The sequence below is a fragment of the Eschrichtius robustus genome, chromosome X (genome assembly GCF_028021215.1).
Source record: "Eschrichtius robustus isolate mEscRob2 chromosome X, mEscRob2.pri, whole genome shotgun sequence".
NCBI classification, from domain to species: domain Eukaryota; kingdom Metazoa; phylum Chordata; class Mammalia; order Artiodactyla; family Eschrichtiidae; genus Eschrichtius; species Eschrichtius robustus.
This window is the reverse complement of record NC_090845.1, coordinates 86,109,463-86,132,791: the sequence shown is the minus strand read 5'-3', so window position 1 is coordinate 86,132,791 and position 23,329 is coordinate 86,109,463. Positions and strand designations below refer to the sequence as shown.

Below are 23,329 nucleotides of genomic sequence, written 5' to 3'. Positions count from 1 at the left end.
CTGTCTTGTATCAGCATATTCCAGCTAAAGACAGAAAACAAACAAAGAAGGGTACCTTGGAAATAAACAAATAATCTTTTCTATTTAAAGTTCTATTCCCCAAGATTCTTTTTTAAACTATTTAAATGAACCCAAGTGTGCATTTCACAAAAACATCTCCTTCATTTGTATTTTGCGAATTTGCAACTTTTGGCAATTCAAACAATGCTGATACTTTCCAGGCACTTACAAAAATATTCGAGCAGCAATATCTACATACATAAGCAGTTATAGTTACAGTAATAGTTATAAATTAATTTGCCCTATGCATTAAAGCCTGTGGCCTAAAGGATTATCTAAAACTTATTTGGCCTAAATAATGCTCAAATGTAATAAAAATGTATTTCTATGAAAATATTATATGCTTTAGACTTTTAATATAGTATGAAAGAACAACTACGTAATTATGATGTATTAAAGAAGCTTAATCTTAAATTGATTTTTTATTTATAAATCTTGTATTTTAAGCTAAGGAGCAAGTACTTGGGCAAATACTTTCTTAGAGATGTCATCTGATGAAGGAGAATGGCTTATAACACTAAAAATAATTAATCTTCAAAATAAACTTTCCAGGTTGTAAGGGACATCAACCCATACCTCCCATCTGGAGATTACAATTGGTCATGACAGTTATATTTATTATTTCATCCACATTTTAGCTGATCATCTGTCTTGCTCTTCCGAATCACTGTTGCTTTATTTGTCTCTAATGTACATGAAGCTTGTTTCTTTTTCTTCTAGACCAAAGACAACGGAGCAAAAACAAATTCTACACTATTTCAAACTATACTGTCTCCATATAAACAAGTTTGGCTCTTTTATGCACTATTAGTGAAATCTGAAAAAAATAAATGACTTCAACTAAACCATCATAGTGAGTAATCCACTAATTTGAACACAGAATTTATAAGATCTTGAAGAATAATAGACTTTTAACATCTTCCAATTCAAAATGCCAGGATTTAAACGAATGACTGGTCTATTCCCTGGCTTTTCGGGAATACCATACAATCTCTGATTTGCCTAAAAGCCCTATCAAGAAAATCAGGACATTCTGATTATTGTGAGACCAAACACTTGCAGAAAATGAAATCAAAACAGTTATATGAGCAAAAATAGAAACTGTTTCATCATCAGGATTATAACATGTTTTAGCTCTAAAAAAAAAAAAAAAGGGGCTTCAAAGACTGTATTCTATGACTTTCAAATTTGATTCAAGGAGAGAATGAGAGGAAACAAAAGGGAAACATATATATATATTTAATATATAAATATATTTATATAAATATAGATAGATATATTTAGAAGGATATTTGGTCTGACTTCAAATCATACTATTACTTTTGTGAAAGGTTTTTGTGATTAAATTACAACCCATTATAAAATTAACAGTTTGCATTTGTTAACTAAAAGACAGCCTAGCTGAGGTAAATAATGGTTCTTAAATCAAAATGTACAGCAGAGACAAGTGGCAGAAGGCTTATGAAGCACTAGTGTGAATGGGCCCAACTGGCAATTCACCAATTACCAATTGCCACAGGCAAGTTTAATGAGGGTATTATGTAAAAACAAAAAGAGAAAGCAAGATTACACCGGTCTATTTACAGGTAACTTCCAATAGTCAGTGATGGTTAGCATGGCACCAAAGACCAGGTATTTTGAAAAAGGCATCATGAAATGAGCTAATTAATATGTTAAATCACAACTGAAGGGATAACCAATGGCACTATACACTAAATGCTGATGATCATATACGTACAGGCATAAGCTGCTAGGAAGTACAAGTAAGTATACACTTAGGGCTTAAACTTTCACAAGACTTTTTATTATTATTATTTTAAGAAAAATATATTCACAATTTAAATACATATGTACTTGCACAGACAAATGTCTGGAAGAATATATGGCAAGCTATTAATATTATCTCTGGGTAGTAGGATTTCAGTTAATTTTTTTTTTTTTTCTTTTTTGCCTATGGTTTCTAATTTTCCTACAATTAACATGCATGATTTAAAAATTTTACAAGTCATATGAACCAGAACACCTTTCAATGATACAGAAAATATTAGTAATTAAAACAATACTTTACAGTGATCAAGTCAATAATTGAAATTATTGTTAATATATTAAATTGATGTGACAAATAGATGCATTATTAATTTATCTAGTACAAATTCTGCTTATTAATTTGAGTCACCTCGCATGGTCTTCCAAATGAAAATTAAAAAAAAAAAAATCTTTAGCAGATAACCCTAAAGCCGGGTTTCTCAATCTTGCCAAGGATTATTTCTTTGTTGTGAGGGACCGTCCTGTACATTGTAGGATATTTAGCGGCATCCCAGGCTTCATCCACTAGATGCTAGCAGCACTTCCTCCTTGTTTGTGACAACCAAAAACGTCTCTAGACCTTGCCAAATGTCTCCTGGGAGGCAAGATCATCCCTGGATAAGACCCACTGCCCCAAACACCAGACAAGTCAGTCTTTAAGTAACTGATTTTGCCCTAGATAATCTGCATCAATTAGCCTATTGCTCAGGACGGCTGTCAGTCACAAGAAGTAACTGAAGCTTGGTTACTGCTTGTCCAACCATATGATAGATAACCTTTAGATCATAATAACTACCTGAAAGCTGCTTCCCTGGAAATGAAATAGTTGTCTTTCCACTTTGAACTCAGCATGGAAAACTAGGAAATATACATGTTTACCACTATACATAAACACCAACTCAGTTGGGGAATAACAAAAAAAGGAAGGACTTCTTTAAATGTGAAAGGCTGCAGTACACATGTCTCTTCTTTGAAGCCTTCCTTAAATCAGACAGAACAAATGCCTCTCTCCTCTGCTTTCTCACAAGCCCTTTGTATATATGTATCATTTTATTATTAGAATTTGTTCCTTTGACGGCCTTTTCCACTAGAATGTGAGCTCTGGACAGCCAAAAATTTGATTTTCTTCATCTTTGATTGTTTGGTTCATTCATTGTTATATTAATTCATTGAGTTAATATAACTCAATGAGTATATATGTGTGTGTGTGTGTGTGTGTGTGTGTGTGTGTGTGTGTGGGTGTGTGTGTGTATATATATGTGTGTGTGGGGGGGTATACACCCACACCCACACCCACACACACACATATCCTTAGTGATTAGCCTACCCATGGTAGGCTAATTATAGTGCTGGTCACTGAGGATATGGAGATGAACACATTACAGGGTAAAATATGCTAGGATGGAGGTACGAAAGTACCCAGAAGGGATATCTAGGCTAAAGTTGGAGCAGTAGGGAGGGCTTCTTAGATGAAGTGACTTGAACAAGTTGTTAAAGCAACTGGAGAGGAAGTGGGGGGAGGAGAAGAAGAGGGAGGAGACATATTGGGCAAAAGGAGCTCCATGGGCAGGGTTCCAGGGAGAGTCCTGCCTCCTACTGCCTCGTACAGGGACTAGGGCATGTTTTCTGATAAACAAATGAGGATGAAGCAGAATGAAGAAAAACAGCAAGCTGAGAGGGTGATACCAGTAGCATTAACCTCTGGAATCTTCCTGCTCAGGTTTTAACAGGCAGGCTTTGATAACAATCAATAGCTTTGGCCAATCTCAGGGCCACTGGAAAAGGTCAGCTCATATATTTTCCCGCTTATCTTATAACTTTCCTGCTAGTGAAACCGAGCAGGACCCTGTGGGGCTCCTGGGCAGGAAAGCCTTCCTGTGCCCCCTGTTTCTTGTTTGTAGAGAATAGACTCCAGCCTCCGTGACCTTCCCTGAGTTCCAAAGGGCAGATTCACACAGTTACTAATCAGGGAAGGGAGGGGATGCAGAGACAAGGGAGGGGCAGCCAAGAAACAATAGTGCAGCCTTGGGGCACGGTCCTGGTTCCGCCTCAAGGATACACATAACAATATCTTTGAGCTCTTCCTCAGTACTAAAACTCCCAACAAATGGAAGATGAACTGCTTGATGAAGCATTCTTCATTCCAGAGAGAAGGTCATAGTTTGATAACCTCAAGAACCGCAGCTCATCAGGAGACCACGGGAGGCCAGATTAAAGGAATGCAGACCCTGCACATACCCTGATACTTACTAGCAGCCCTGCCCTTGAACCATTGCTATTAAACTCCTCACCAAACTCCCCTGGGTTAGGACACACAGTTTTGAGGGGCATGAGCCTGCTGTGTCCCCCTTTGCCTGGCAAAGCAATAAAGCTATTCTTCTCTACTTCACCCAAAACTCTGTCTCCAAAATTCGATCCAGCACCACTGCACAGAGGCCGAGTTTCAGCATCACTTCCAGGTGTTTGGATATAATTCAATAATAACTTATTTATGGGGAACACTTCCTTGAAAAATTCTATGTGAGGTGTTATTGCTAGAACTAAAGATACTGCATTTTGTTTCCTGGTTCTAGTTATTACTAGACTTTAATGAGAAAAGTAGGCATTGAACTGATTTTGTTAATATTTTCAGTGTTAGCTATTATGTTGTCTTAGATTTCTAAAGGGCAATGTCCAGCTTGCCATAAACAATTCTGATAACTTTGAGAAATATCTTTAGAAACATTTATGATATCCTAAATTTTTATAATATTAATCTAAAATGTGTACCCATTTAAAGACCATTTATACCAGTAGGCATTTTTCTCATGTTGGGGAATGTGGGTTTTCTTTAAACCATGGATGCCATTATTACATATTCCTTTAGTTCCTTATGATATAATATTTAGCTTTTTTATACAAGGAACAATCATATCAGAAAAATAGGACATCTACTTCTGGCCCAAAGTAAACAGTCAAACAGCATACAAGAGTTGATAGGTGACATCGTTTTCTAAAGAAGAATTCAATGATGTCTGCATAATACAGTAAAGTCTGCTCTCCGGCACAGCTGGGGAATGAAGTATTCTGGTCAAATATTCTGCTTAATAGAGTTACCATGTATTTTACATGGATTGCCTATTTTCAAAGAGTTGCAATAGCTCAAAATAAACCTAAGGTTATGTAGCCAGGGTGGTCCCATCTGAGCTCAAAGGGAATTATCTGGGTGTGTGTGATTAAATAGGGGGAGCTGGTGGGCCCTTAGGGCTCTATCTGCATGAAAGGATTTATGCTGGTACTTTATTTATCCTTGCCTTCTAGGAAAAGGAAGATACCTGCCTAGGTGCCTGAACAAAAGGGAGGAAGAAGGGCAATGGAGGGGATTATGGTTTTAGGATCCCCTTTAGGTCTCTAGGACTTCAAAAAAAAACTTTTAAGCCTCCAAGGAGAAAGGGATCAGAAGAGACGAGAAATAAACTTTTTAAGAAGGGTCTCAGGAAGCGTGGCTACGTCTGCACTGAGCATGACCCCACACTCAAGTACCGCAAGGATTGAAGGCAAAATTGGAGCAGCAGGAGACTGCAACCTTGGCCCGGATGTGGCCATTATCATTGAGGGCAACTCAAGCAGCTTTGCCAGCAAAAGGCATTCAGCAGAGTGAGAGCTGCAGGAGGACAGAAAGGGCAGGCCTTTGTCTATTTTGTTTAATGCTATATCCTCATCACCCTAGAACAGGAGGCACTCAAACATGTGTGGGCAAATGTCAAGCGGTGACTATAGATGACACATGTTTGAGCCCATATGAGATGACTCCAGATGTACTTGTGGGAGTGGAGACTTTGCAGAGAGCTTGAGTCCTGCCAGTGGGGGTAAAGAAGAGATAATCTGGGATATCTGGATTATTGTTACTAGTGTAAACATCTGAATTCACAGGTGATGAGACAGTTAGCTTACAAATAAAACTATATTATTTCAAGAGGCACATCAGGGTCTTTGCTGTTTCTCAAGGGCATCTTCATAATATTAATTACCATTTTATTGGCAAAGCAAATATGCTTTTGCTTTCAACTTTGCAATCAACTTTTGAGGCATCTAGTAGAGATTTTGGATGATGGAATTCTAGATAATAGAGTTTATATTACTGATTAAGACTTCTTTGTTCAAGAACATATTTGGTTTCTAACATAAGTCCACCATTTTTACAATACTGTACTACAGTTTCCTTTAAATGGCAAGTGCTTTGTGAATTGAAGGCTTAAAAATGTTTCAAAATAACTTAGTGTTCTTGGATCAGGGATTATATACACAGTCTTTTTATGCAAAAATTCATCCTCATTTCTTTAAAGGCAAATTGCCTTTAATGAATGAATAAAATGTTCTATATATTATCAATTTAGCCTTTGAGTGCAGATGCAGATGCTCACCTTGCTTTCCAATTATAGTTTAGATTTAGACATGATTGAGTCCTTGTAAAGAGGAAGATGGCTTGAGGAAAATGAGAGCTTCTCAAAATTAAGTATCTCCATAAGCCAAAATGGCTACAAGGAGCTTTCAGATAAGGTTAGATTTTAAAAGAACAATTACTTAAGACAGAAGGAAGAACATCCCTAACTGAGAATTAAGATAAGAGTGACCTTGGTCGTCATAACTCCCGATGCCACACTGGCTAGGGAGCAATTAACACAAGATGACAATCACACATTTGCCTCCGGGCCTTCATTTACTGAGCCTTCGATACTGTGCTCACAAAGTTTCTCTCTGTTGTAAGAGGCTCAGGTCCTCTTAGGCACTTCCTGCTGTTTTGTTCTGCTGCCTCCACTGTCAATACTTGACTTTTCCCAGTCTGGAAGGAGAGTTCAAGTGATTATGGCTTATTCAGCCAACCTTAGGATGGTCTGGGCTTTAAGTAATCTTAGTTCTTTTGATTTTGTAAACCACATTAATTTGCAACAGTTTAGATTTTATCCTGAGGACACAAGTCATTAAAGAATCATAAGCCAGGAAAGTAACATTATTTTGTTTGTTTGGTTTTTTAAGTTTTACTCTGACTATAATGTGGGGAATGGATTCGAAGTTAGAAATGGTAAGAGAAGTAGGCAGAGAGACCAGTCAGGACATCATTGTAATTAATAGTCCAGCTGAGAGATGGCGGGGGCCCAGAACTAAAGTAGCGTCAGTGGGCTTGGAGAGAAATGGGTGAAGTCCAAAAATATTTAGGAGGTAGAAGCAACAAGACTGAACAATGGCATAAAACGCCATGATTTATAGATATCACTTAGCCTCCTAACACTTAGCCATTTTAATGCTCATCTAAGAGCAGCTGAAAAATTGTTAGAAGTCTTGATTTTTAAAAAAATTCTTAAAGTTTAGTTATCAAATGAACAGTAGCAAACACTTATTTTGTTGAGGGGAAATCTGCTAGCCTGATTAAGAGTAATGGTAACATTTTCTTCTTAAGTTAGGCCAATGGATCTAATAATCCTATAAAGCCTTGTTCCTCTATTTCTAGTATGTAAGATATAGAATGAGGACGCTCACACAACAAATATTTATTGAGTGCCTGGGTAACAGATTGTTCTTTAAAAAACAAATCAAAATCACACAGAAGCAGCAGGAAACTGACAGATTTAAAAGAGGAAAGAAATATTTTCTATAATTTATTTGGAGCTATGAAAGTTATTGAAGTATGATACTTGCCTCAAACACTTTCCCAACAGCTGAAATTAATTTTTATGCCTAAGGAAGATGCTGCATGGTGGTGAAACACACAAGGTTCACTGATTTTGAACGTTCTATTCCAAATATCTCGAAAGAAAAAAGACTGTGCAGTCAACTATTTGAGCTAGTCGAATGACTGAAGCATAAAGGAGGATAAGCAAAAGAGATGTTTTGATGTTATGTAAATCTGGAATTTTTCTTCTACAAAATATTCAGCTTAAATTTCGGGATTATTAATTAACCTTGCCTATATTAGAAGCAGTTTTTAAAACTCTCCTGCTCTCAGAGAAGCTAACTAGAAAGAGAGTCTTAATTCTGAATTTAGAAATGTTTCCAATTACATATATCTTCATGACAATATATAGGACATTCAACTGAACATCTTCAATATCCTTATTAGTTGAGTAATATGTAATATGAATGATATGAATAATTTATAGAGCAGCATCTCATAGAGATTGCCCAATTTTGCTTTCATTCATCTGAATGTGATTATTTTGAAAAAGGTCTTAATCCATAATGTCAACCCTTTTTGTTTATTTCCATTTGCCCCATCTTTTAGAGGTTATCTCTTTTAGGAAGATTTTTTTGGTATCTGTATTTTGCTTATGCTGCACATGCCAAATAGATCTCCCAAGATGAAACTCTGAGTTCATTTGGAAGTAATTTTTGGTAGCACATGAATCAGAACTCTTATTTTCTTCTCAGCACTACTGGTATTTTATTGCTTCCATCTATAGTCCAATATGCTTTTAAGCGCCAAGAACCCTGAGGCCAAACACACAAAGCACTAAGAAAATGGGAACTTGTGGCGATGACAACTTTTGTCTCTCTTTCAAGGTTCTTCCCTCCCCTGGGAGAGTGAAATCACCTTAAGCTCACTATGAAACAGGGACATGGTGAGCACAGATGATTGACTGAAGTTGGTGATGTTGATTTAGGAGTCTTCGGCTTATAGGTCAGGTGTAAAACTCTTAAACTTACTTGTCAAAGTCAGCTTGTCAAAGTCCTATGGATTTTTCCAGACTGCCTAAATGTCACTTTCCCTATGAAGGCTTCTCTGGCCAGCTCAGGCAGGGTTAGGCAGTCTCTCTTTTGTATTACTGTAGCACCCTGACATATTCCTACGGCAGCACTTATCAAACTATATTGCATTTGTCCGTCGCCCTCCACTCATGGATAGAAACCATTCTCTTCCTTTTGTCTCTGGACTAAAGCATTACCAAAATCAAGTTGGTTCTCAATAAGTAATAATTGAATGGACAGGCAGAGAATGGCTAATAATACTCTCCATCTGCACAGCATAGGTTATGAGGTGTTTTCACATCATGGTGAGGAAGCCATGGCAGGAATTATCACTCATATTTTAAAAATGAGGAAACTGATGCCCAGAGAGGTTTTGTGACCAACTCAAGTTCAAAAGAGCTAAAAAGTTGCACACTACTTCTCATGACAGCAAGTCTAAAAGGATTGGTAAATAGAAGTGGTAGCAGTAGTATTCTGTAGGACAGGTGGCAATGGCTGGCCAAGACACAGTGTAGGAGCTGGTCACCTGTTTTGAAAGCTCCCAAACGCTTAGCAGGTTCTCAAGAAGTTAACTTAAATGCACACACAACCGGGCTTCAGAATGTCAACTTATTTACAATGAGAATGATTTGTGACAAATAATTTCCCTGTACTCAAGCTACACCCACAGTGAAGCCAGTAGACAAAAAGATATATCCTGTTTATGTATGGAATACAAATGACTCTCTGAAATTCCCACCATGACTCATAGACTCTAAAGAGAAAGAAGTTCTTTGAGATCAGTAGTGTAATCCCACCATTTCCTAACTAACTAACCAGCTAACTAGCTAGAAAGATAAATGACTTACCTAATCACATAGCTTGTTTGTGAGAGCACCAGGACATAGAATCAGTTCTTCTTAACAATAATATCGTTACCTTTTTAAAACTAAGCTATGACTGAGAAATAATACAAGTATAGTTCTTGGCAAGCCTTCTAAGCATCTGGCTAATAGGACTAAACTTAGGCTGTCACACAGGAATTATAATTAAACAAATGCTGCAACAGGAGAGAAGTACAGCAAATTCTACTCTATGTCCACGTATTGGGGAGGTAGGGGGCACATAATATGACAGGCAGTGTTTTAGGATCCCATTTATGTTAAAAACAAGGTCCTTTTTCATAGAGATTGACAATATTAATTATATTTATTTATCTCTATTAACCCATAGACATTGATGTTACCAAAAAAGAAAATCATTGGACTTATCTTTTCCGTGTCAACTGAAGTATATTTTCTAGTCCCCGTCCCTTTTCAACATACATTTTTTTTTTTTTTCTTTTTGAAAATTATCCAAGTAAGTATAACCTGGGTGTGTTCCTAACGTCTAAGTTTTGAAAAAAGCCACTCATTGCCAGTATAATATATTTTGCTACTTATTGACCAGCGAAAAAGTTAAATATGTGTGTCTATTAAGAGGCAAAGACCTAAAACAAAAATCAGCTAATATTCTCCGCAAAAAATAAGACAAATGATCATATTTATGAAAGTTCCTGGTTTAGCTTCTATTATCAAAGCCGGGGTGTACTCTCGGTTGTCTGTCCTAACTCAGTAGATGAAAGCAAGTGCTTTCCACAAGTATATTTGTATTTCATAGACTGTGCAAATCACACCAAAATCAAATGATTTCATGGAGCAACACCATCAATTAAGAGAGAGAGTCTTATTTAGCAAAGGATTGCTTTGGGGATAGAAACATACCTCTAACTACAATGAATTGGTTTGTTGATTGATCTTCCTGCTGGGGATAACTGCTAGAATTCCTTCTTTAACATAAAGGGACTTTTACCTGTTTGGTATCAACTACTGTGCATATCTTTCTGTTACTATCATAATCGGATACTGTGCTCTTCTATGCCTTCACTGGATGCGGAGAAATATTCCCACAGCATTTATACAACAAAGCTTTTGCTTCCCTCTAGCATCATAACTGGCACCCTGATAATCGACCTCCGATTAATGCTAACGTTTACCATTATCCCCAAGAGTTACAGTTTGAAAAAGGAGAGCTCACATTCTGACAGAAACTCTAGGTATTCCAGGTCATTTATTGATACAGAGTCCAATTTAGAATCAGTTTCTCATCTAGACTATGAAAGAAACATTCATCAGTCACAGCATTTTAATGTATTGAGTAAAAGATGATTTTAGATGTTAATTTTTAAGCTAGGTCAAATTGTAATATTATGCTGTATAAAAAATCAGGGTCATTTGAATACCAATTCATTCATTTTCTATAATATTTCAACAGTAAAATTCCCATGTGTACCTAAAGTTGAAGATAATTCATTTAGGTTCCCATTATACGTTAAGCCAGCCAACAATTTTTAATCCATGTCACAGGTATAAAATATCTGTCAATTCCTGTTAAAGGGCTATAACATGAAATCAATATGGTTAGTCGGTACGTAAAATAAAATGTCTATGGAAGAAATTATTTAAGAACAAAAGCAACAGGCCTTGCAAGGCTTTAAGACGTATTACTTACCAGGAACAAAGTTTGGAAGTTGCTGAGATCACCGAAAAATTCTTCTATGCTCACTGTCTTAGAGTCAAAAATAAAGTATTCTCCAAGATTCTCATAGAGCTTTATCATGTTGTTGTGCATGGTGAGTAGTTTTTCGTACTGTTCTCTGGCACCCTTTGTAAAGCTGTAGCTTTCTGTTAAGGAACATGATCCAATAGTACCTCCAAGGCAATCACTAGATGTTAAGACTGAATTATAACATTATTTCTGTAAACACTTCTGCATTACTTTGCTCGGGTTGCCATGACAAAATACCACAGACCAGGTAACTTAAATAACGGAAACTTATTTTCTCACAATTTTGCAGGCTAGCAATACAATATGGAGGTGTCAGCAAATTTGCTGTCTTCTGTGGCCTCTTTGCTTGGCTTGAAGATGGCTGCCTTCTCCCTGTGTCCTTACCTGGTGGTCCCTCTGTCCGTGTTGTCTGTGTCCTAATCTCCGCTTCTTATGAGGACACTGGTTATATTGGATTAGGGCCCACCCTAAGGACCTCATTTTAACTTAATTACCTCTCTAAATGTCCTATCTCCAAATACAGTCACATTTTGGAAGTTTTGAGGGTTAGGGCTTCAAAACATGAATGGGGGGGGGGGGCACAATTCAGCCCATAACAACTTGCTGGAGTCATTATATTGGTTAGTGAGCTTTGAAAATCTGTAAATGAGGCAGAACTATTTAAGGTATAACCATGAAGAACATGTTTGCTAAATGAAAACACAGAAGTATAAACACCAGAAAACTGCCTCATATCTTTTTAGGAGCGAGGTAGGGTAGAAACAAACAGCAATGAAAAACTCAGGGAAATAAGTATATATTTTCTTTTTTTAATACATATTCTATATAGATGGAGAGGTTACAGTGAATTCTATATATAGGTTATATATCTATATGTGTGTATATATACATATACACATATATCCCATATGAGGAGGGGAAAAAGAGGGAGAGAGGAAAAGAAGGGAGGAGAGGAAGAGCTTTGGAGAGGGAAGGACAGAGAGGGGAGAGAGAGGGAGAGAGATTCTGCTGTAGCTCTAGAACCTTAATCACCCAAAGGGCTTGTTCAAACCCGAATGCTGTTTGCTGAGCCTGAGCCCAGGGGCCTGAGGATTATAATTTCTAACAAGTTCCCAGATGATACTGAGGCTGCCAGTCCAGTGTAACCCAGCAGGACCCAATGAGGCCTTCCCATGACAGACCCCTCCTCCATATCCTCTCCTTTAGCTCCTTTCTAAGTGCTTAGATAACAGTATCTGATGCACATTTCCTCAGTTGTTTTACAGATGCTAAAACCCCCACCAAATGGAAGAGGTTAACTACTTGGTGACCTTGAGCACATAGCCCCCCAGGCCTACTGGAGCCTGAGGATTGACAGTGTTAACCCCTGTGACACCGCCCTGTTTTCTCACCATCAACCAATCAGAGAACTATGCACAAGCTGATCACATACCCTGCAACACCCCTCCCTCACCTGGTCTTTAAAAATGCTTCCCTGAAACCCTCTGGGAGTTTGGAGCTTTTGAGCACAAGCCACCCACACCCACTCTCCTTGTCTGACACCTATAATAAATGCTGCACTTTCCTTCACAACCTGGTGCCAGTAGATTGGCTTTACTGTGTGTGGCCAGAGGACCCAAGTTTGGTTCGGTAACACCAGGACTACACTTTCAGCAGTATACTCCAGAAAAGTATTTATCCCAAAATTAATTACATCACTGTTTTAAAATTCTCATCAAAAAAGTGATAACAACTACCACTACTACCAAACATAAAATGAACCAGGTATGTAAATGTGTCCAACTAAATGTATCTCATTATGTGTAAATTTATAGAAAGAAATTATCGACTTTATTCCTGATTATAGAAGATACAGATACAGAAAATTATCTTTTTAGGTGACTTAGAAATATAAAAACGTAAGTAAACTAAAATTTCCAACAACTCAGTGTTGTGAACTTTTTGGGACATTTCCTTCTGGTCTTTCTTCTATGGCTGAAAGCTTTTGAATGTTAATTGATAAGAATGCTTCAGAAAAAGGTAAGTAGACTAACCATGAAGAATATAAAGGAAAGCAAATCTACCTTTTACAATTAAGTCTACTAAAAATCAATAATGATCACAGAAGTAAAATGTCTTTAAATGTAAAGGTACTAGACTTGGACTTGTTAAAAAAAAGTATAATAGCACAGTTTCGGGTGTGCTATTTTAAGATCTACTACAGTGTACTCACATTTTGTGATAGTATTATTTTATCAGGTACTGCTAACTGTGTCTTGAAATGCTGGATTTTATAAAATTTTCTGAATTCTTCAGTGTGTTTTATCATAACCTGGGGCCAAATTTATTTTCCATGGGAACACAGCTCTAGTTTCACAATGGAAGTCAGTGGGGAAATCAGACCATTTCTGGAAAATTACTTTGCAGCTGACACTTACAGGATACAGCAGGATTTTAAAAGTGAGATGCTCCCCTTCCCAGGCTCCTTCTTATGCTACTTAAGTATTAGCATTCACATTAGCCACACAACAACCTCTTCCTTGCTAAGGAGTGACATTAAATCTTTCAACCCTCAAGTCCATTTTGCTGTCAATAGACCTGAAAGAATTAATGCATTTCTGACTTACTCTACTTGCTTTTTACAAACAAAAGGGTTGTATGTAATGCTACCTACATATTCTGATTTTACCTCTGAGAATATCATATTTGTTTGATTTTTAAAAATTAATTAATTTATTTATTTTTGGCTGCGTTGGGTCTTTGTTGCTGTGCGTGGGCTTTCTCTAGTTGCGGCTAGCGGGGGCTACTCTTCATTGCAGTGCGTGGGGTTCTCATTGCGGTGGCTTCTCTTGTTGCGGAGCATGGGCTCTAGGCACATGGGCTTCAGTAGGTGAGGCTCGCGGGCTCTAGAGCGCAGGCTCAGTAGTTGTGGTGCACAGGCTTAATTGCTCCGTGGCATGTGGAATCTTCCCGGACCAGGGCTCGAACCCGTGTACCCTGCATTGGAAGGCGGATTCTTAACCACTGTGCCACCAGGGAAGTCCCTATTTGTTTGATTTTTAAGAGTGTTGAACATCCTGTTTGAGAGCTGCAGAAATAAGACAATTCTCTTTATTTCTCAGCACAGAATGAAAATTAGATTTTTGTTTTCTAGTCTCTCTTGCCTAAATAAAACAGACTCATGCCAGACTTGCTAAGAATACACGCTTTGCAAAGGTCACTTACTTATATTCTATTTGTAGCAAGGTACTAAACTGTGTATATTTCAGAAGGCTCAACACCTGTACAACACACAGAAAAAGCCAAAGATAAAAAAAAAGGCCAAAAAACTGGACATTTACCATTTATCATAACACAATTTTTCACCAGCTAAAATATGCCCACGTGGTGATACACAATTTCATAGATTTGCTCTCCTAGAAGAAAAACTGATTTCAGAAATTCTGTCTGTATACCAAAGTGAGAAAATCTGAAAAATTCTGGGAATGGTTTCGCTTAGAAATAACAAATGGAAAGCAGCCCAATCTCCAAGTCCTTTACTTCTCTTCACAGTGATTACTTTGTAAAAGGGATGGAGGGCATGACTCAGCACTGAAATCTTTCACAAGAGCAACCCTGTCACCAAATCCTACTTGGGATTCTGCAGGTGAAAAAGAACTAGACACCATCATTCCTTTCCACCTCTTTATTTCATTTAAGACATTTTTTTTTTTCTTTTTTTGAGCAACCACTAAACGCAAGATACTGGTTAGTATTATGCTAAGCATTGTGCTTGATACAATGATCATTAAAGCCTAATCCAGACCCTGAAGCAGTTTATAATCTAATATTACAAATAACTCTCCTTATTAATTTGCATTTGTACAGGACTTTACGATATACTTTTCCTTCCACTATGTTCCATATCCTTCATGACAACCTTGTCAAAAAGGCAGAGAAATACCACTATTCCAATTTTTAGAGCTGTGGAAACTAGATAAGAGGCACTCATTTTATCAATAAAACTGTAAACATAATAAATTACATTCCCCCTCCCCCCAAAAAACAAAGGCACTCATCCATCTAAGGTTAGAATGCAGTGAAGGTGAGCAGATGTGCCACCCCAAAATATGCCTCTTTGGCATAGATTATTTTGAGCTGACTGAAAAACAGCAGACACAGGAAAAGCTCTGAAAAGAGTAAAAGTTACCCATTTGAAAGGGAAATTTCCATTTATAAAGGAAATCTCCATTTGTAAGGGTGTCTTCCTCTCTGTACCAGGAAGAGAAGGAGGACACCAGAGAATCAAGGGTATCAGGAGTATCACTGGTGAAGTTGCAGATTTAAACCTGCAGAACAAACCTTATCCTTGTTTATGGTGCTTTTCCCTGTAACGCTCGTCCCCATTATGGGTGTCCTCACATCTTTCATTTGTCTTTAGCTGAAGATGGTATTTAAGCTGGTGACTTAGCCTACTTTGGGGAGTTACTCATTTTTCTCCGAGTATCTCCCAGGTACACATGAGGTATTCAAGTTTATTAACTTCTCTCTGGTTTTCTCTTGTTATTCTGTCTTGTATTACGGGGAAGCGGTGGTGGTGGTGGGGTTGGTCCTCAGCCAATTACTCAGTAGGGTAGAGAAACAATTATTTTTCCTCCCCTATAGTAGACATCATGATAGACCCCTGCATGATACTAATCTAACATTCTTTTCACATGGTAGAAGTGTACTATTTATAATGACAATGACCTTCACGTTGCCAAATCCAACATTCACCCCTCTGTCCTCCTTTTGATGTCTCAGCCACATCTGACACATTTAGCCACTCTTCTTAGTTTCTATGACACACACCCTCATGCTTAAAATGTTTTTCCTCTTACCTCCTCTCCTTCTCTGGCAACTTCTGTAAAATGTTAGAGTACCCTGAGGGCTTGGTCCTGAATCCTCTGTCTATAGTCTAACTGACCAGAGCGATTCACATGACTTTAAATACCATCTATATTGATGGCTCCCAAATTACTTGTAGCTCCAGTCTCTCCCCTGAGATACTTTTATAATCAACTGCCTGCTTGTCATCTCTACTTAATTTTTTTTTTTTTGTTCATGGCATCTATTGGTATCTCAAATGTAAATCCTCTCCTGCAAACCCTCTGATAGTTTCCCACAACACTTGGAATAAAATCCAATTTTCTTCTCAGCATTTATGAGGCTGGCTCTACATGATCTGGCCTTTACCCACCACTGCAACCTAATCTCACCCAGTTCTCCCTCTTAAGCACTATGCCGAGACTCATTAACCTTCTTTCTCTTCCTTGTGCCTAGCAAGCTCTCATACCCAATTCAGGGCCCTTGCACTTGCTCTTCTTTCTGCCTAGAGTGTTTCTTTTCGCCAGGTCATTCAACCTCAGCTCAACTGCCACCTCCCCAGAGAGGCTTTTCCCCAACCATCCAATCTAAAATGTCCACTCCCATCACTATTACTCTGGCCTATTTTATTTCATTCTGAGAACTTATCACTATCTGACATTATCTCTTTTATTTATTTACCTGTTCATTGCCTATCTTTCCTCACTTAAAAATATAGCCCAGGAGAATAGACCTTGCCTGTCTTGTTGACCACTGACTCACTGAAAGCAGCTCTTTTGCCCCTTTCCTGTTTGCCCATTTCTGTTCCCCTCTAACCTTAAAAGAACCTAATTATAAGAATGAGATCACTAGGTAATTTAACCTAACTCCTAACTTATGCTCTCCTGAATGCACACCACTCCTTGCCTAACCTGTTGGTTCTTTTCCTAGATAAAAAGCAGTAAGAATGAAGAATTAAGTAGTTAAGGAATGACTAGCTCTCTACCCACGACGGCCCCCTTAGCAATTCTGCAGGCAGATCACACAGGCAAGATACCATTTGAAGAGAGAGTCAGCCCCTCTGCACACAATGGAGAATGATGCAGAATCCAACCTCCTGCCTTGATGATTCACTGAGATTCTTCCTCCTTTTCCCCTTTAAAAACTGTCATGGCTGAGCAGAATCTTGGGAGTTGGTCATGGGACATGAGTCTACCTTTTCCCCAGATTGCCAGCTTTTCTGATTAAAGCACCTTTCCTTTCTACTGACACTTGCCTCTTGATCATTGACTTTAGAGTGGTGAGCAGCCGAACCTGAGTTCGGTAACATCATCAGCCCCTAAAACACGTAGCAGAAATAGTAGCAGTGAAAAAATAACTAAAATCAACAATAATAATAATGATCATTATACCTAATCTTTTATTATTTTTTTGTTTTAATTTACTCCGTGGGAGTCATTGTGAACGCTTCCCATGGATTAATGCAATTAATCCTCACAACTGTTTCCTGAGGTAAGAATTTACCCAAGGTCAGACAGCTGGTAAGTCACAGTAATGGGAACAAACTGAGGATGGGTCCAGAACTCATATTCTTAACAACTATGCTATAGCTTCTCAAGAAATATTTGGTGAAAGAGAAAAGTCTCATTATAACATCACATTGGAAGATGAGCCATGGGTTTGACTTGGGTACTTGGGAAACTAAAACCCTTCTTATATATCTTAAGATAAACCAATTTCACAACAAACCTTATTAGTAGAGAATATTTTAATGGTGATTTTCTGAATACTTGAGAAAAAATTTTAATCCCCTCATATTTTCATCAATCTGGACATTTTAAATTCATTTTTCAAGGTAGACTTCAATCATACTGATTTTATTTTAAACCTATATATGCAATAGAATATATTTGTCAGTAGAATGATGGTCTGTTTAAGTTGTTTGTGTAATTAGACCTAGATGTGGCCCTAGTAGACACTTTAGTAGGTAACATTTTAAATTGGGCATTTTATTTATCTCCCATATTAGAGACCAGAAATTGAGAATACATTTTAAAGGAAATAAGTCTTAAAGCTATCTTCTGGGATGCCTGGTAAAGAAATAATTTGTTAGAAAATATATTTTATGAAAGGGTATTTGGTGGCTCATGGGTAGTTTTCATCCTAGAGGCCGAAAGCCACTTTCTTGTCATAGAGATACAAGGCATCCTTACAGCTACCTATAGAATTCTGTTCTATTTATAATGTAAAGTGCGTATAACGGGATTGTGCCTACAGAGAAGAGGGAGAAAGTAGAGATTTGAACTGAGCTGCTGCTTCCTATTTGGGAATATTTAAAGCTTCATTATAAGAGAGACTTTAGAAAATGTGTTGTAGACTCTTGTGATGGACTTCTCTGGGCCAGGCAGCCTGCCCTTAACTGGGTTGTGAGAGCACGGAATGAGAAGCCAGTGGCCATGTTTAGGGTGAAATAGGAAGGACAGTTATGGGCACACCGTGTAACTAATGCTAGAAGCTCTTCTGATGCCTTTCCCTGAAGGACTATTGAAGAGAATGGTGAGATCAGCAGGAAAAGGCCATTTGCTCCTGGATGCCCAGATTTCTTGGCCTTTGGTGCCACAGGAGATGGTGACAATGGCTGTATTGGTATCAAAGAATAAGGTATTTTGTGGAAGATGATTAGACTATTCTGGGACCAAAATGTAGACTGACCTCTTCCCACCTGCTTAAGCAACCTTGGGAGTCCTTGAAATATTGAGAGAGCAGAACCCTGGAAAAACAATGATCTTTCCAAGATGAAGTTCAGAGATAGGGGTAATTCATAGTAATTTATATACTAAAAGAAATAGAACCTTAAGGTGGTAAAGTGGGCATATCAAATGCATATAAAGTTATCAATTGTAAGGGGAAAAAAGCAATTGAGAGCAATTTTCCTTTTACTAGTTGACTTTCAAATTCCTTGTTCTACAAAGACAAGCATTTCTGATTTTTCCAGCTTATAAGTTTTTGAAGATAACTGTGAACTATTGTAAAATTACATCATCTTCTCTCTAAGAGAAGTGTTTGTTGCAGGGTTTATAAGCTAAAATGTGGTCAGCATTTTAAAAAGGTAGGAGGTAAAATGTTAACCTTTAAAAAGTATTATTAATTTTAAACCATTTGATCTCAATCATGAATCTGGAAACAATTTATAAAACATACATCATAAGTCCCACAAAGCATTTTCACATGAACTCACTTGAAAATCTGACATAGGGAAGCAGTCTTCACACAATTACTTTGGTATTTACACACTACACAGAATTGTCTAAAGCTTTTATCATCTATGCTTTTGTGTGGCTATATACACATTTATAGATTATATTCCTTACTAATATAATAATAGTATGGACTTAAAATTCAACCTGAAATAGCTATAATTCACCCATAGGCATATACTCAAATAGGAAATATTTTTAATACTTTTATATTATTTTATACTTTTATAGTGTATATTTATATACATTATATATAGTTTTAAACTGTTTTCAGTAGCTATAATTATCTGTCTATAAATTGATTGAAGGTAGGTATTGTAACCCTTGCCCTCTAACTAGCACAATAGCTGATGGGGTTCAGAACACATTACCCCAAAATATGGCACGGTGGCATACTGAATACTTTAAGCTGAAGGAATTTGAGAAAATGGAAGAAGTAGGAAGATCAGTGCTCTTCTCCCCTGAAACAGGTCAGAAAACACCGACGTGAGAGGTAGCTTCCCTATACCCCAAAGAAAGGAACAACCTTATCTCCAAGATGGAGGAGGGACACCAAGAAGTATCTGAATGAACAAGCCTTTCTTAGTTCCCCCCGGTTTACTATACTTCATACTATTTGCCCATTCATACCTTTCCATGACTTTCCACTATTTATCAAACCTGGCATAAAACCACTCAGGTTTAACCATTTCTTTGGGTCTTCATTTCCTAATGAAGGCTTCCACGCCACATAAGACTTATATTCAATAAATGTGTATGCTTTTCTCCCATTAATCTGTCTTTGTCAATCTTAATTTTCAGATGCAGCCAGGGACCTTATGAGGACCGGGGAAAACTTTTCCCTGCCCTACAATAGCATTGCTGCATCAAATACTAGGCAGAGTACTACCAACACTACTGTTTGTCATTTTACTTAATTTTGATGTGGAGAGTAATTGTTAATACAGAAAACTTGTTCCACTAGAACTGGAATAAGCATTAGCAGAGCACTGGGGATGAAGGAGTTTATGTACCTCACAGCTAATTGAGTCAAATCCGTTCTTACAATTTCTCATCTTCATAGGCAGTACATTAGTTATGATTTTAATAAAAAACTTGAAATTCGAAATATCATTACTGCTGGATTGTTGAGAACATGGAAAAATCAGCTTGAGATCCACTTAACCTTCACACAAGATTTAGTTAGCAACATGGCATAATTATCCATTTAAATAAAAGGAAGTCACAAATATAAAATCTATTAAAGAATACAGACAGTATTTCCTCTTTCCATAACCTGTCAGAAAAGATGTCTCTAAATGCTAAAAACCAAATATTAATTTTTTTCATTTAATTTGAATATATCATTTTTAGTCAAAAATGATTACTATTTTAAAGAAATTTATCTTTAAAAAATAATACTAAGGCATATTAAAGTAGCTGGAATTTACTTAGAGACCACACATTATGTGATAAATACACACTGATGAATATTTTAGAATGTGAAACATTAATAAGAACAATATAGAATATATATAATAACTTGCAATTGGGTTCAACATAATAGTTTAAAATGGTTCAGGATTTAGACTACAAAGTTCTTTTAACAATCAGATTACAAAACTTAGGCATAGGACATTTAAATGACATAACAAAGATAGCATAGTCAATGACAGGAATTCTGAACCAGTCTCCAGTTTTTAACATATAGGAGGCAATTATGTTTCCAGAGAGATGAACTAATTTTGTAATGAGCCCACTTTTTCACAGATGGCCTGAGTCGGCTGGGTATAAAGAAAATGCTTTTAAATCAGTTTCCAGTTAAAGCCACAAATGTGATGATCATTATAGAGGTAAGAGGTACACTCAAGCCCTCCTACTTTTCTCTACCCCATTTCATTATTCACTCACTGTGCCTTTTGTGTACATTTCTTTTTACTCTTCCTTTGAAGACAGACTCTAGCTTTGCATTCTGAGACACCTAACAGAGTGATTTTTCATTTAGTCAAAGATATTTATTAAGTGCCTACTCTGTGCCATGTATCTTCTAGGTTCTGAAGATATAGTAGTTAATATTGATACAAGGTCACTGGTCACTGCTTTCATGGAGATTACAGATTCATGGGAAAGCATACATTAAACAAATAGAAAAAAATTTTAAATTACAAATTGAAAACTGTGATTGCAAAGCATAGGTTGTTAAAGAGTGTATATTTGGGAGACCTAACTTAGACTCGTGGGAGTACGGATGGGCCAAGAGTCTGGTAATGCCACTTGAAGGGTGAAATATTAAGACTCAGACCTGAAGGGGCAGAGCCAGGAGGAGCACTGGAGTAGGGTGAGTGAAGGTTCTGAAGGATATTAAATACTGTAGGAACATAAAGGAGAGAGAAAAGTCCTAGACTACTAGAGCCTATGGAGGAAGTGGGAGATAAGAGGGAGATGGTTCCTGTCGTCCGCAGGGACCAGATTCTACAGGTCTCTTAAGCATTTTGAAGTTTTTCCTGAGACAGATGTAAGTCATTGAAGGGTTTTAAACAGGGAACTGATACCAGCTGATTGTTTTTGCTCAAAGGCATAAAAAATGCTAGCTAAATTAACACATACACGTACACTAACAACAATAAGAAAAAACCCTAGGACTAATGCAACATAGAATACTGTCCAAATGATAGTAAGTCTACTTGCTAGTTCCTAACTACTGATAAGAAGAGTATATATTATGTAAACATCCAATTAAAGTGTATCTGATAAATTATTGAGAATTTACATAGTATCAAAGGCAGTTAAAAAATAGCAGGTGTTAGGCAACGCATAACTATTGAGACTGGCATATAAATAGTTGCGTTTAGAGTAACATAAGAGTTATGATTAGAAAATTTTGAGATTGATGTGTATATTTTGGAATGTCAGTATTATTATTGAATATTCATAGTCTGCACACACAGATGTTAATTAGATCAAGTACTACCTCCAGCCCTACCTCACGTTCAGCTCTCAGCATCATTTATCATGTGGCAACAATGTATAAGAAACTGGGAGATTAAGTAGAGAAAAAGCGTTGTCTTATTTAATACTCCCAACGGCCCTCTGATGCATATATCCTATCAGTATCTCCATTTTACACATGATGAAATTTGCCTCAGGGAGGCCTACTGACTTTCTCAGTGCCATCTCCGCAGTAAGTGGTGGTTTCAGGATTTGAACCTGGGTACCCTTACCCCCATAGCTCCCCCATAACATAAAAGTATGAATTTAACCAGCATACCATACTGCTTCTCTTGTTTAAAATAAATAATAAACAAAAGTGCATGGTAAAATAAACTAAGCTCCACAAAGGAATTCCAGAAAAATATAGAAACACATAGAAAGAAGTGATTCTGAGATTATTAGGTAAGGTTTCAGAAGGAAGTAACTTTCGACTTCCATCTTGAGGTATGGAAAAGATTTTTCTATCCAAAGAGAAGACACCACAGGCAAGGAGAATAGCATGGGCAGAGGTATAACTGTATCTGGAGTTATCAAGAAACTTGGACTATTCCAAGATAACATAGATTGGGAACGCAGGGAGCTGTAGAGGAGGACAGCCTGTGATGGGTGGCAGAATAGGCCACCCTAAAATATGCCCATTTGGCATAAGAATTATTTTGAGTTGAAGGCACTTGGGAAAACAGCAAATGCAGGGAGAGGCTTTCTCTGAACTCCCCTTATCTGCATAAAGCCAGATCCTCCAAAAGGAACTCAACTGTCATCAACCTCTTCCCTGGGAGTTTCATCAACCAGAGAAGAATGACTCTTATCAAAGGAGAGGAGACTAGAAGTTGACACCACACCCAGACAAACTTTGCCTCATACTATCATATCTTCCATCTATCCTCCTGAGGTTCCACTCATCTTTCCTAAAAATCCTTTACTCTCCTCTAAGTGGCCTACGTCCCATCTCCCCTTACCCTATTAAGATGTTGTATAAGCTCTCAAATCTCACTGCTTGTTGGGTGTTCACTTTTTTTTTCTCCCAGTTATGTCATAATATTAAATCTTAATAAATTTGTATACCTTATCTTCAGGCTAACCTGTCTAGTGTCAGTTTGTTTCATAGACTCAGCTGTTGAACC

General features: G+C 37.4%; 1 protein-coding gene across 2 annotated transcripts in view; it reads right to left on the bottom strand.

Annotated features, from left to right (window-relative positions):
- Positions 1-23,329, bottom strand: part of DIAPH2 (diaphanous related formin 2) — an 859,779-nt gene that overhangs the window by 212,733 nt on the left and 623,717 nt on the right. For both annotated transcript variants that reach the window (XM_068532463.1, XM_068532464.1), the window contains one exon: positions 11,119-11,283. In XM_068532463.1, coding sequence (XP_068388564.1) covers positions 11,119-11,283 — 165 coding nt within the window. The remainder of the gene's footprint in view (positions 1-11,118; positions 11,284-23,329) is intronic.